Source organism: Conger conger, chromosome 3, assembly GCF_963514075.1.
Source record: "Conger conger chromosome 3, fConCon1.1, whole genome shotgun sequence".
Taxonomy (NCBI): domain Eukaryota; kingdom Metazoa; phylum Chordata; class Actinopteri; order Anguilliformes; family Congridae; genus Conger; species Conger conger.
This window is the reverse complement of record NC_083762.1, coordinates 83,018,186-83,030,685: the sequence shown is the minus strand read 5'-3', so window position 1 is coordinate 83,030,685 and position 12,500 is coordinate 83,018,186. Positions and strand designations below refer to the sequence as shown.

Here is a 12,500-nt window from a genome sequence, read left to right as displayed (position 1 = left end):
AAATAGCGTAATGTAACATAGGGTAATGTAAAATAGCGTAATGTAAAATAGCATAATGTAACATAGTCTAATGTAAAATAGTGTAATGTAACACAGTGCAATGTAACATAGTGTAATGTTACATAGCATAATGTAACAGTGGAATGTAAAATAGCGATAGTGTATATACACTATCGACATGGCTCATGCAGTAAGAGCAGTCGTCTGGCAGTCGGAGGGTTGCCGGTTCGATCCCCCGCCCGGGCTGTGTCGAGGTGACGCTTCTGACGAGCTGGTCGGGGCCTTGCATGGCAGCCAATCGCCGTCGGTGTGTGAGTGTGTGTATGAATGGGTGAATGGAGAAGCATCAATTGTACAGCGCTTTGGATAAAGGCGCTATATAAATGCCTGCCATTTACCATATACGATAGTGTAATGTTTCATATCGTAATGTAAAATAGCATAATGTAACATAGTGTAATGTAAAATAGCGTAATGTAACACAGTGCAATGTAACATAGTGTAATGTTTCATATCGTAATGTAAAATAGCATAATGTAACATAGTGTAATGTAAAATAGCGTAATGTAACACAGTGCAATGTAACATAGTGTAATGTTACATAGCATAATGTAAAACAGCGTAATGTGACATGGCGTAATGCAGTGTAATGCAGTGTAATGCAGTGTAATGCAGTGTTGCATACTGTCCTGCAGCTTATGCAGCAGATGGATGATCTTGGGCCTGTAGCTCAGACTCGTACCACAGGAGGATGCCGTCTCCCACGGCGCTGAACAGGTTGTCTGTGTCAGGGTCCATGGGCAGCAGGTGCTTGCAGTCGGGGTCCTTCTCCAGGGCCTTGTTCACCCAGTTTACAAAGGCCACCTTCTCCTCCTCTGAGAGAGATGGAGAGCCATGTTTCGTCAGCAGGTTGTTTAGTACAGGCACCCTTGGGGTCCGATTTCAGGTTTGATGTTGTGCTACACACAAGATGGACTAAATGGCCAGCTCTAAATAAACCTATGCTCTTTGTAGAAGTTGTTATAACAAAATAAATCAATATGTGTTCCAAAATACCCTCATCCACTACATAAAGATTATACTCATCAAGACCCTTCCCCCCGTTCTGTCCAATATCATAGAGTGGGAGAGTCTTGGCAGCTTGACTCATTGGCAGAACTGTATGTTACAGGTATGAATAACATTTAAAGCATTTAAAGGCCTGTAGGGTCGCGGTTAAAGTACATGACTGGGACCAACTGGGACTGCAAGGTTGGTGGTTCGATCCCCGGTGTAGCCACAATAAGATCCGCACAGCCGTTGGGCCCTTGAGCAAGGCCCTTAACCCTGCATTGCTCCAGGGGAGGATTGTCTCCTGCTTAGTCTAATCAACTGTACTTCGCTCTGGATAAGAGCATCTGCCTAATGCCATCAATGTAATGTAATGTAATGATAATAGGACAAATCAGAATGTTTGTAGGGGTTGCTAAGATACTTCTGGGTGGCCACCCTGTCATGGAAGTAACATTACTTCAAAACCGACTGAACCAGAGCTATATACCTATGTGGAAATCGTGTTGTGTTTGGGACTGTAATGGCAAATGTAATCAGGCACATGGTGGATTGGGCTTTTTTAGATTCTTAAAAGGGAGGATAGCCCAGATCCTACAGTCCGTTTACAGGGCGGTCTCAGTGCTTGGCACAGTCAATGACAGATGACACAAAATGTCAGAAACATTACATACGAAATGATGAAACTTTAAATCCGACCTTGTCTGTTGTAAAACTAGTTAGCTAACTAGTTTTCATGGTAACATTACAGTAATAGGGTTTCCAATAACGCTGGCTACGTAGTTTGCACTGGTTAGTCATGTTAATGATGTTGGCTAGCTAACGTTCGCTACAACGTTAGGAGGGTGCTGACAGCTAACTTTACATTAGCTAGCTAGGCTACATCATATAAATCATATCAATAAAACAATGGTTTAAATGACACAGAAAACACTGCCTGCTGTCCATATTCCTCAAAGGCAGTCAGCAACAGAGCCAGAGCCATTATCCACCCTGAAGAAAGTACTTTTCTGTTGTGACGTCACGCTGATTTGAAATGAGCTGAAATGCAATTGGCTGTTAAAAGATGGAACATGATTGGTCCTCACCCGAGTAGGAATGATGTGTTCCTGAGCTGGAATGCTCTGACGTTCCTGCCACAGCGCAGATCCCCTCCTTCTTGTTGATGGCTTTCCGAAACGTCTTCGCCACCTCAGAGCTCTTTAGCCCACTCACTACCTACGGAGAGAGAGAGAGAGAGAGAGGGAGGGAGAGAGAAGGAGAGAGAAGGAGAGAGGGGGAGAGAGAGAGAGATTTCTGTCTTCTGTATTTTATTAATTCTGTTTATTGTATGTGTTTTGTCATTGAATGCTTTGAATTAGCATTTGAAGGAGAGAGTGGGAGAACAAGAGCAAAGAGAAAGGAGGGCAGGTAGATTGAGACGGTAGTGAGGAAGAGCTGCAGGGGAATGAGAGGGGACTCACTGAGAGGAACTGGTCGAAGGTGACCTGGCCGTGGTGTTGGGCCCCGGTGGCCGCCAGGCTCTGGGTGATCTCTCGGATGCGGTACCCCGGGAGGGGCAGGTTGGCCGTACGGAACAGCTCATTCAGCTCGTCTGTGCTGATATGGCCCTTCGAGTCCACATCTGCAGGGAGCAGAGGTCAAAGGTCAGAGAGGTCATCAATACTGAAGAACACACATACAGCCATTAATAAACACACATGCTTGCACACGCGCCCACACATATACCTTCTCACACCTATGCAACCCACACACTCACACTTTGAAACGTGTAAAATGACACCTGACTGCTGTGATATGGAGATACACTGACACTGAGTGTCATTGAGGGTTTCAACACCGTCCTGCTCATTTGTGCAACCATGTGTGATCCTGTTAAAATGTCTGTGTTTCTGCAAGTGCACCCAAATCTGATGATCTTAGTCATGTGACAGACCACTTCCTGAAGAGGAGGTGTGGGGAGGGGGGGTTAGAGAGGGGGGAGGGGGGTTAGAGAGAGAGAACCGGAGAGATAAAGATTCAGAGTTGGAGGAAGGCTTTGGGTTTATGTTGATCATTTCTCTCACCGATTTTGGCGAAGGCCTCTCTGAGATCCTCAATCTCTTCCTGGTTGATCTGTGTGGCGGCCATCTTGTGACATGCAGGGGAGCCTGAAACAGTGAAACACCTTTGAGTGTGTGTGTGTGTGTGTGTGTGTGTGTGTGTGTGTGAGTGTGAGTGTGTGTGTGTGTGTGTGTGTGAGTGTGTGTGTGAGTGTGTGTGAGTGTGTGTGTGTGTGTGTGTGTGTGTGAGTGTGAGTGTGTGTGAGTGTGTGTGTGTGTGTGTGTGAGTGTGTGTGAGTGTGTGTGTGTATATGTGTGTGTGTGTGATCATGAGTTCCCCTCAGTTATGAAACTTCCTCTCTCGTGCCAGCACTTCCGTCCCCAGGAGTGAGTATGACTCAGAAGCTCTTACAGGAACTGAGAGATCGACCTACAGCCACCATTACAGCCATCATTTCATTATTGTGCAGACCCTTTTAGCCACTTACAAAAGAACATTTCACAAGCTAATTTACTGCTATGTTGTAATGTTCCACATTTCCTGGAAAAAGCATTGCTTATTGAGCCAAAGACAAAGACCACAACTACCCTGAACCTCTAATCAATATTCCTTATTACCATACCTTATTACATCATAGCATATTATATCTGGTTGACTAACATTAAAACACAGAAGATTAATATTGTCTGTGTGTGGACATTAGGTTTATTTTGCTGAGGTAGTGACCGTGAAAGTGCTGTATGTAGAGGAAGTACTTTGTTCTCCGGCAAAGACTAAAAAGCAACACTTGTTTGTATTTGTGAGTCAAATTTAAATGGATAAACATTGAAAGCACTTCAGTTCATTGGCTGACTGCCTGATTGAATGAATGAATGAATGAATGAATGAATGAATGGATGAATGTATGAATGAATAAACTCTTTATTGCATGACTTGGTTTGTCAGCTCTGTCTATATAGAGTCTGATAAATGTATATGACACACTGAGTGTTCTTTCTCTATTGGACAAGGAAAGGCTGGAAAAGCACCACAGCTCAGGACCGGAGTATTTATATAATGTCCTGTTTTTCAGCTGATGGTGTAAATGTATTTAAACTTTGATCAAACATTTCTTATTGACGTAGCGCCTCTTTATAGAAAACTGCTCTTTTTGTGCAAACGTGCATTCTGCTACGCAGTCACCAGGACACACAGATTCAGGTACACAGACAGACAGTGAGATTCAGGTACACAGACAGTGAGATTCAGGTACACAGACAGTGAGATTCAGGTACACACAGAGTGAGATTCAGGTACACAGACAGTGAGATTCAGGTACACACACACACAGTGAGATTCAGGTACACAGACACACAGTGAGATTCAGGTACACACACACACAGTGAGATTCAGGTACACACAGAGTGAGATTCAGGTACACAGACAGTGAGATTCAGGTACACACAGAGTGAGATTCAGGTACACAGACAGTGAGATTCAGGTACACACAGAGTGAGATTCAGGTACACAGACAGTGAGATTCAGGTACACAGACAGACAGTGAGATTCAGGTACACAGACAGACAGTGAGATTCAGGTACACACACACAGTGAGATTCAGGTACACACACAGTGAGATTCAGGTACACAAACACACAGTGAGATTCAGGTACACACAGAGTGAGATTCAGGTACACAGACAGTGAGATTCAGGTACACAGACAGACAGTGAGATTCAGGTACACAGACAGTGAGATTCAGGTACACAGAGTGAGATTCAGGTACACAGACAGACAGTGAGATTCAGGTACACAAACACAGAGTGAGATTCAGGTACACAGACAGTGAGATTCAGGTACACACAGAGTGAGATTCAGGTACACAGACAGTGAGATTCAGGTACACAGACAGACAGTGAGATTCAGGTACACACACAGTGAGATTCAGGTACACAGACACACAGTGAGATTCAGGTACACAGACAGTGAGATTCAGGTACACAGACAGTGAGATTCAGGTACACAGACACACAGTGAGATTCAGGTACACAGACAGTGAGATTCAGGTACACAGACAGACAGTGAGATTCAGGTACACAGACACACAGTGAGATTCAGGTACACAGACAGTGAGATTCAGGTACACAGACACCAGGATACGCACAGATGCACAGATGCAAAAAATGGCTTGCTGCAGAATTTGAATGTGCTGCAGAAAGAAAAAAGAATGATCCTGGTGATAAAAGATCTCTGTGGACAGGATCCGGGGGCTAGGATAACTGCAGTGCTCGCTGCTCTCCAGGGTCTGAGCAGCTGTGCAGGACTCTGAGAATGTTTGGATGTTTGAATGTTTGGTAGTACTCTGTATTCTGAAGAAGAGGAAAACTGTCTCTTTTGTTTGGTTTCCTCTCTCCTAGCCAAAGAGTGAGAAAATATATTATTTTACAATATTATATATATTGTTATATATATATATATACAGTACTGTGCAGAAGTCTTAGGCACCCTAGACTTTATTATATATGTTTCTTTTTGTGTGTGTGTTACTATAAAAGAACACATTTGAGATTTCCAAACATTCATTTTTGTATTTAATTTTAAAAAGTAACATATTACTGTAAGCAATTGATAACGTTTTACATAAAAACTTTGATCAAGGCTGTCTGAGATCAGAAGCAAGGACCCAACCAAAGTCTGCAGAAGAACTGTGGCAAGTTCTCCAACATGCTTGGAACAACCTCCCTGCTGATTGTCTTATAGAACTGCAGGACAGCTTTGGCTATCTCAGAGAAGTGATGCAGTTTTAACGCTGAAGGGTGGTGACTAAAATGTAATGTAAAATGTATAGTACGTTTATTCACGACCTTTTATTGAATTCTTTTTTAATTAATCTTATCTGTATAGAATGTTATACAGGTGCCTAAGACTTATGCACAGTACTGTATATATATATATATATATATATATATATATATATATATATATATATATATACGCAGTACTGTACTGTTAAAATTCCCTTTGGGGTACAGAAAGGGACAGAAGAACCACAATGTCAGGTGCCACAAATTGAAGCTCTCGCTGACTGCATGAGACTGTAGAAAGCACAAACAGAAGAGGGAAGGTAGGGTTTAAAAACAGAAGACTGCTTCCTCTGTAGTCTGTAACTAGACAGTATATTCAGACCAACACAGTCCAACCTTAAATCAACTCTGCTGCTTTTCTACTTTCCCACATTTCCCTGCAACACAAGCACATGTCAGTGAGCAGAATTGTATCCTCCATGTTCTTCTTTGTTGAGAAAGTTGTTGGCTTTCGAGTAGCATACCATATAAGCACATTAATCATTGTTCTAATATGCCTCAAAGTGGAGCTGAATGGACGCAGAAACGTCCATTGTGAAAATTGTAGATTGTTGGGTGAAGAAAATGAATGTTTATCTGAATGCAGGTGAAATCTACACATAAACCTGCCGCAGGCAGCCTGTGGGGCGCTCCATCACTCACAGTTTGTGATTTTCAAAATGGCTGCCAGGAGCCACACCTTAAAGCACTCTGAACACGTTCCCTCTCTGTTTCCTCTAAGACGTTATGCACGAAGCAGAAGCATTGCAATAAAAACCCTAAAACCCTTGCATGGTTCACCATGTCAGTTCTGTGCATCCTTCAGCACACAGGTGTCTGCGCCTACAGCACGGAGCGCTCTGTGCAGACAAGCTGTGCTCTGTGTAAGACCTGTGTGCTCTGTGTAAGACCTGTGTGCTCTGTGTAAGACCTGTGTGCTCTGTGTAAGAGCTGTGCTCTCTGTGTAAGAGCTGTGCTCTCTGTGTAAGAGCTGTGTGCTCTGTGTAAGACCTGTGCTCTCTGTGTAAGAGCTGTGTGCTCTGTGTAAGACCTGTGCTCTCTGTGTAAGACCTGTGTGCTCTGTGTAAGACCTGTGCACTCTGTGTAAGAGCTGTGCTCTCTGTGTAAGAGCTGTGTGCTCTGTGTAAGAGCCGAGTGGTGGGGAATCAAAGCCAGAGCGTGGACCTGATTCTGTGTTTGGGGAAGCAAGCTGTGGGCAGCGTAGGGCTAATCAGGCTCCAGCAGCAGTGTGTGCGTGCGTGTGTATGTGTGTGTGTGTGTATGTGTGTATGTGTGTATGTGTGTGTGTGTATGTGTGTACGTGTATGTGTGTGTGTGCATGTGTGTGTGTGTTGAGTCCAGGCTCCTCTCTGTATCTGCAGTGCTGCACCACAGCTTCCTGCCCCACGGCTCCTGAACAAACTGCCACCTCTGCACCCAGACCTGCGCTGACACACAAACCCAGACCCCCGGTCCACGCTCTGAAAACGTTTTTGCCAGTTTTGCATGTGTAGGCCCAGTGCACATAGACACAGGGACCCTTGAACAGCTACCCTCAACACCGAGGAGGCTCCTCGAGCCCTAACCCAGCACCATGAACCCAAACCCTGCAGCGGCGATCAGCCCTGACACGGATGATTTCTTACCTTCAGCTCTACCTGGTTGCTCTGGTTGTTTTGGGGGATGGATAGCAGGACACCTGGAGCTCTGAGCACACGGCACGGCAGGTTGTGGGACGTCAGGAGAAGCTGAGCGACAGGAAGTGACTGAGCAGTAGCAAAGAGGCGCCAAAGGAGGAAGGAAGTGACTCTCGGCGCGTTTCAGATCTGCAGCGAAGGCGTGGGGTTTTTTTTTTGTTGTCTTTATAAGGTAGTCCTCGCAGCTTCTCAATGCAACAGTGCACACTGCCCAACAAAATCCACGCTTTGGTCTCAAGACCTTAAAAGGCTGCTGATGGAAAGGAAAACAGAAATACCTGCAGATGTTGAGCCTCTTCAAGGATGTTCAGAAGCTGCATCATGTTATTTCAATTTCAACAGTCGGGAAGCTGAATGTTTAGTGTTAACATGGAGCTTGGCATGTGGTATGTCTACCTAACCCTAAGCGGCTTAAAGGCATCCTTTTAGAGTTTAGAGTTTTTTAGTTTCGTTATTTTCGTCCAGTTTTAGTGTTTTCAGTTGGCCAGGGCAGTGAAGGAAGTCTGGCCCACCAGCACAGTGTTTCCTGCAGAGCCTGCACATCACACCACCGTTTCATGCACCCAGAGGTTCGACTTGTGTAATTGTCTGATTATGTTTTTAAATGACATTTAATATTTTTTGGGTGAAACTATTGCTATTACCTGAGACCACAGCACTTTAGCCTGGGCTGTCCAATCATGTTCCATGGAGAGTATGCAGGGTCATTCCAACCAATCACAATACCTGGTTGGAGGCGTGCCAATCAGCTTCCGTAGTGATTGGTTAGAATGAAAGCCTGATTACGCTCTGCCCTCTGTGGCACGACATAACAAGCCCATTCACAATTACCACAATGATACGAAATACACTTTTATGTTTACAATTGTGAATAAATGCTCGTCTAGCAAGCCAAGAATGTAAAGTCCGACAGCAACATGCGGATACATAAAATTCTTGCAACTGTCCGACCATAAAGTGTGTATGTATAATGTGAATGTGTGTGTGTGTGTGAATGTGAGTGCGAGTGTGAGAATGTGTGTGTGTGTATGTGTGTGTGTGAGTGTGTGTGTGTGTGTGTGAATGAGTGTGAGAATGTGAATGTGTGTGTGTGAGAATGTGAATGTGTGTGAGAGTGTGAGAATGTGAATGTGTGAGTGTGTGACAATGTGAATGTGTGTGAGAATGTGAATGTGAGTATGTGTGTGTGAGAACGTGAATGTGTGTGTGAGTGTGTGTGTGTGTGCGAGAATGTGAATGTGTGTGTGTGTGTGCGAGTGTGTGTGAGAGTGTGAGTGTGAAAGAATCGGATGGCTTTAGTTGTGCTGTATTCCAAAATCTGAGAAAACTGACCAGCCGACATCAGGAGAAAGCTCCCCTTTCATCTATTACCACAAAGGGTGAGAAGCGTGAGAACTGCACCTTTTAGTACCAGAGATCAACACTCTGGCACTCTGCATGCCAATCTCTATTGATGGCCCTTTTGTTCTTGCCATCTGTCCCAGTAAAGCGGTGTGGTGGGCTAGGGTCTGTGTGTGTGTGTGCGTGTGTGTGTGAATGTGTGTGCGAGTGTGTAAAAGTGAGTGTGAGCGTGTGTGTGTGAATGTGTGTGCGTGTGTGTGCGTGTGTGTGTGTGTGTGTGAATGTGTGTGTGAATGTGTGTGTGTGAATGTGTGTGTGTGTGTGTATGTGTGTGTGTGTGTGTGAATGTGTGTGTGAATGTGTGTGTGTGTGTGTGAATGTGTGTGTGTGAGTGTGTGTGTGTGTGTGTGAATGTGTGTGAATGTGTGTGAGTGTGTGTGTGTGTGTGTGTGTGTGTGTGTGTGAGTGTGTGGACTAGGGCCTCTGCTCAATGAGGAAGGACGCATTTGGCAAGGTCGCCACGGCGATACTGCAAGGTCAGCACAGATCAGGACGCAGAGACGCAGGAAATGGCTGCTCTCGTGACGCCGCGCTGGTTGGGAAATGCTAAAAACGGCAAAATGTGGGATGCATTTAGATTCCTCTTTCAGGATTACACAAGCTCACAGTCCAGGCACAGCCACAGTGCAGGCACAGCCACAGTTCAGGCACTGCTACAACCATTAGGTCACTGCACTAAAGCCCTACTTATGACACATCTCCTGTGTATCTTTTCTTTTGTTTTCTTAAAAACAAGGCCAAAAAAAGAAGAAGGAAATTGTCTGTGTATGGTCACTTTTGGAACTTCCACATCTTTAAACGGTTGATCTGCAGAAGCACCAGTTCTGTGGCTGAGGCACCAACCCAGCGTTTTCACCATAGAACATGTGATGGGTTATCAAAGTGAACCATATCTCGTGTTTATATACTGCAGAGGGGGTATGTGAAAGCAGACAAAAAACTTACTGCTTACTGCTGCAATAGACAACATAATCACAATGAAAAATACAACCTTCTTAAAATTAATTTAATGACATAAAATTTCATGTAAACAAGATAAATGTTTGTCCAGGTAAACTGCCCCTCAGGTGAACAGTCCTTCAGTCCAGTGTGTGGTAGTTGTGAGCGTGTGTGTGTGAATGTGTGTGTGTGTACAGGAGAGTGTGATTGAGTGTGGGTATATGAGTGTGTGTGTGTTTGTGTGTGTATAGGAGTGTGTGTGTGTGTGTGTGTGTGTGTGTGAGAGAGAGGGAGAGTGTGTGAGTATGTGTGTGTATATGAGAGTGTGTGTGTGTGAGTGTGTGTGTGTGTGTACAGGTAGGTGTGTGTGTGTGTGTGTGTGTGTGTGTGTGTGTGTGTGTGAGAGAGGGAGAGTGTGTGAGTATGTGTGGGTATATGAGTGTGTGTGTGAGTGTGTGTACAGGAGGGTGTGTGAGTGTGTGTGTGTGTACAGGTGTGTGTGTGTGTGTGTGTGTGTGTGTGTGTGTGTGTGTGTACAGTATCAGGAGCTCCAGGTGTAGGAGTAGTCCTTCATGTGAAGATGTCTCAGGGCTCTCTGTTCCAGGGGGGAGGGCTGGACCAGCTGCCTCAGGGTGCTGGGGTGCAGGCCACACCCCCCCAAACCCCGCACCGCCACGTCCTGCAGAGGGGACACTGTTACCATGGCAACACCAAATTCCTCTCCAACAACAATACGCTTGATAGGCTGGTTTTAGAACCCCCCACAGCACTGAGACTGATGATGATGAGGAGGACGCAGACTGACCTGTGCGTGCTGCTCTGCGTCAGGGCCGGGGGTGTTGAAGACGGCGGTGGGCTCGTGGGGGTACAGGGTGGTGGAGAAGGCCCCTCTCTGGGCCGGGCGGAGGAGCAGGGTGAGGGCATGCAGGGCGTGCGGCATCACCGGCCCCGTCACCTCCAGGCTGCTCACGTCCTGGAACCCCGCCCCCACCCGCGTCTTCACCTTCACACTGCGTGCCTGGGGTCAGGGGTCAGGGGTCAGGGGTCAGCACCGCGCTCAGCCATACACTCAACATCAAAGATTTTACAGGAAGAAAGATGGCAAACTGGTGAGCAGTGCTCTTCAGCGGCCAGGCCAGCCAGTGATGGGAGCTGATTGTGTGAAATGGATTGTGTGAAATGGATTGTGTGAACTGTATTGTGTGAAATGGATTGTGTGAACTTTATCGTGTGTAATGGATTGGTGTAAACATGAATGATGATATTTTATCTGTATTTTAACAGTGCATCCAGAAAGTATTCACAGCGCTTCACTTTTTCCACATTTTGTTATGTTACAGCCTTATTCCAAAATGGAATAAATTCATTTTTTTCCTCAGAATTCTACACACAACACCCCATAATGACAACATGAAAGAAGTTTTTTGGAAATTTTACTAAAAATAAAAAACTAAGAAATCACATGTACATAAATGTACCTTTGCTCAATATTTTGTTGATGCACCTTTGGCCTCAAGTCTTTTTGAATATGATGCCACAAGCTTGGCACACCTATCTTTGGGCAGTTTCGCCCATTCCTCTTTGCAGCACCTCTCAAGCTCCATCAGGTTGGATGGGGAGCGTCGGTGCACAGCCATTTTCAGATCTCTCCAGAGATGTTCAATCGGATTCAAGTCTAGGCTCTGGCTGGGCCATTCAAGGACATTCACAGAGTTGTCCTGAAGCCACTCCTTGTGATATCTTGGCTGTGCTTAGGGTCGTTGTCCTGCTGAAAGATGAACCGTCGCCCCAGTCTGAGGTCAAGAGTGCTCTGGAGCAGGTTTTCATCCAGGATGTCTCTGTACATTGCTGCATTCATCTTTCCCTCAATCCTGACTAGTCTCCCAGTTCCTGCCGCTGAAAAACATCCCCACAGCATGATGCTGCCACCACCATGCTTCACTGTAGGGATGGTATTGGCCAGGTGATGAGCGGTGCCTGGTTTCCTCCAAACATGACGCCTGGCAATCACGTCAAAGAGTTCAATCTTTGTCTCATCAGACCAGATAATTTTGTTTCTCGTGGTCTGAGAGTCCTTCAGGTGCCTTTTGGCAAACTCCAGGCAGGCTGCCATGTGCCTTTTACTAAGGAGTGGCTTCCGTCTGGCCACTCTACCATACAGGCCTGATTGGTGGATTGCTGCAGAGATGGTTGTCCTTCTGGAAGGTTCTCTTCTCTCCACAGAGGAACGCTGGAGCTCTGACAGAGTGACCATCGGGTTCTTGGTCACCTCCCTGACTAAGGCCCTTCTCCCCCGATTGCTCAGTTTAGACGAGCGGCCAGCTCTAGGAAGAGTCCTGGTGGTTCCGAACTTTTTCCATTTATGGATGAAGGAGGCCACTCTGCTCATTGGGACCTTCAAAGCAGCCGAAATTTTTCTGATTTGTGCCTCGAGACAATCCGGTCTCGGAGGTCTACAGACAATTCCTTTGACTTCATGCTTGGTTTGTGCTCCGACATGCACTGTCAACTGTGGGACCTTATATAGACAGGTGTGTGCCTTTCCAAAT

General features: G+C 45.6%; 2 protein-coding genes across 2 annotated transcripts in view; both read right to left on the bottom strand.

Moving 5' to 3' along the window:
* lcp1 (lymphocyte cytosolic protein 1 (L-plastin)) overlaps positions 1–7,698 on the bottom strand; it is an 18,134-nt gene extending 10,436 nt beyond the window's left edge. Inside the window, exons 1-5 of the mRNA XM_061235875.1 lie at positions 7,561–7,698; positions 3,117–3,200; positions 2,514–2,674; positions 2,139–2,268; positions 743–875 (exon numbers count right to left, since the gene is read on the bottom strand). Coding sequence (XP_061091859.1) covers positions 743–875; positions 2,139–2,268; positions 2,514–2,674; positions 3,117–3,180 — 488 coding nt within the window. The 5' untranslated portion in view covers positions 3,181–3,200; positions 7,561–7,698. The remainder of the gene's footprint in view (positions 1–742; positions 876–2,138; positions 2,269–2,513; positions 2,675–3,116; positions 3,201–7,560) is intronic.
* A 2,303-nt stretch (positions 7,699–10,001) lies between these two features.
* LOC133124931 (protein downstream neighbor of son homolog) overlaps positions 10,002–12,500 on the bottom strand; it is an 11,691-nt gene continuing 9,192 nt past the window's right edge. The window contains exons 9-10 of the mRNA XM_061236523.1: positions 10,757–10,969; positions 10,002–10,630 (exon numbers count right to left, since the gene is read on the bottom strand). Coding sequence (XP_061092507.1) covers positions 10,493–10,630; positions 10,757–10,969 — 351 coding nt within the window. The 3' untranslated portion in view covers positions 10,002–10,492. The remainder of the gene's footprint in view (positions 10,631–10,756; positions 10,970–12,500) is intronic.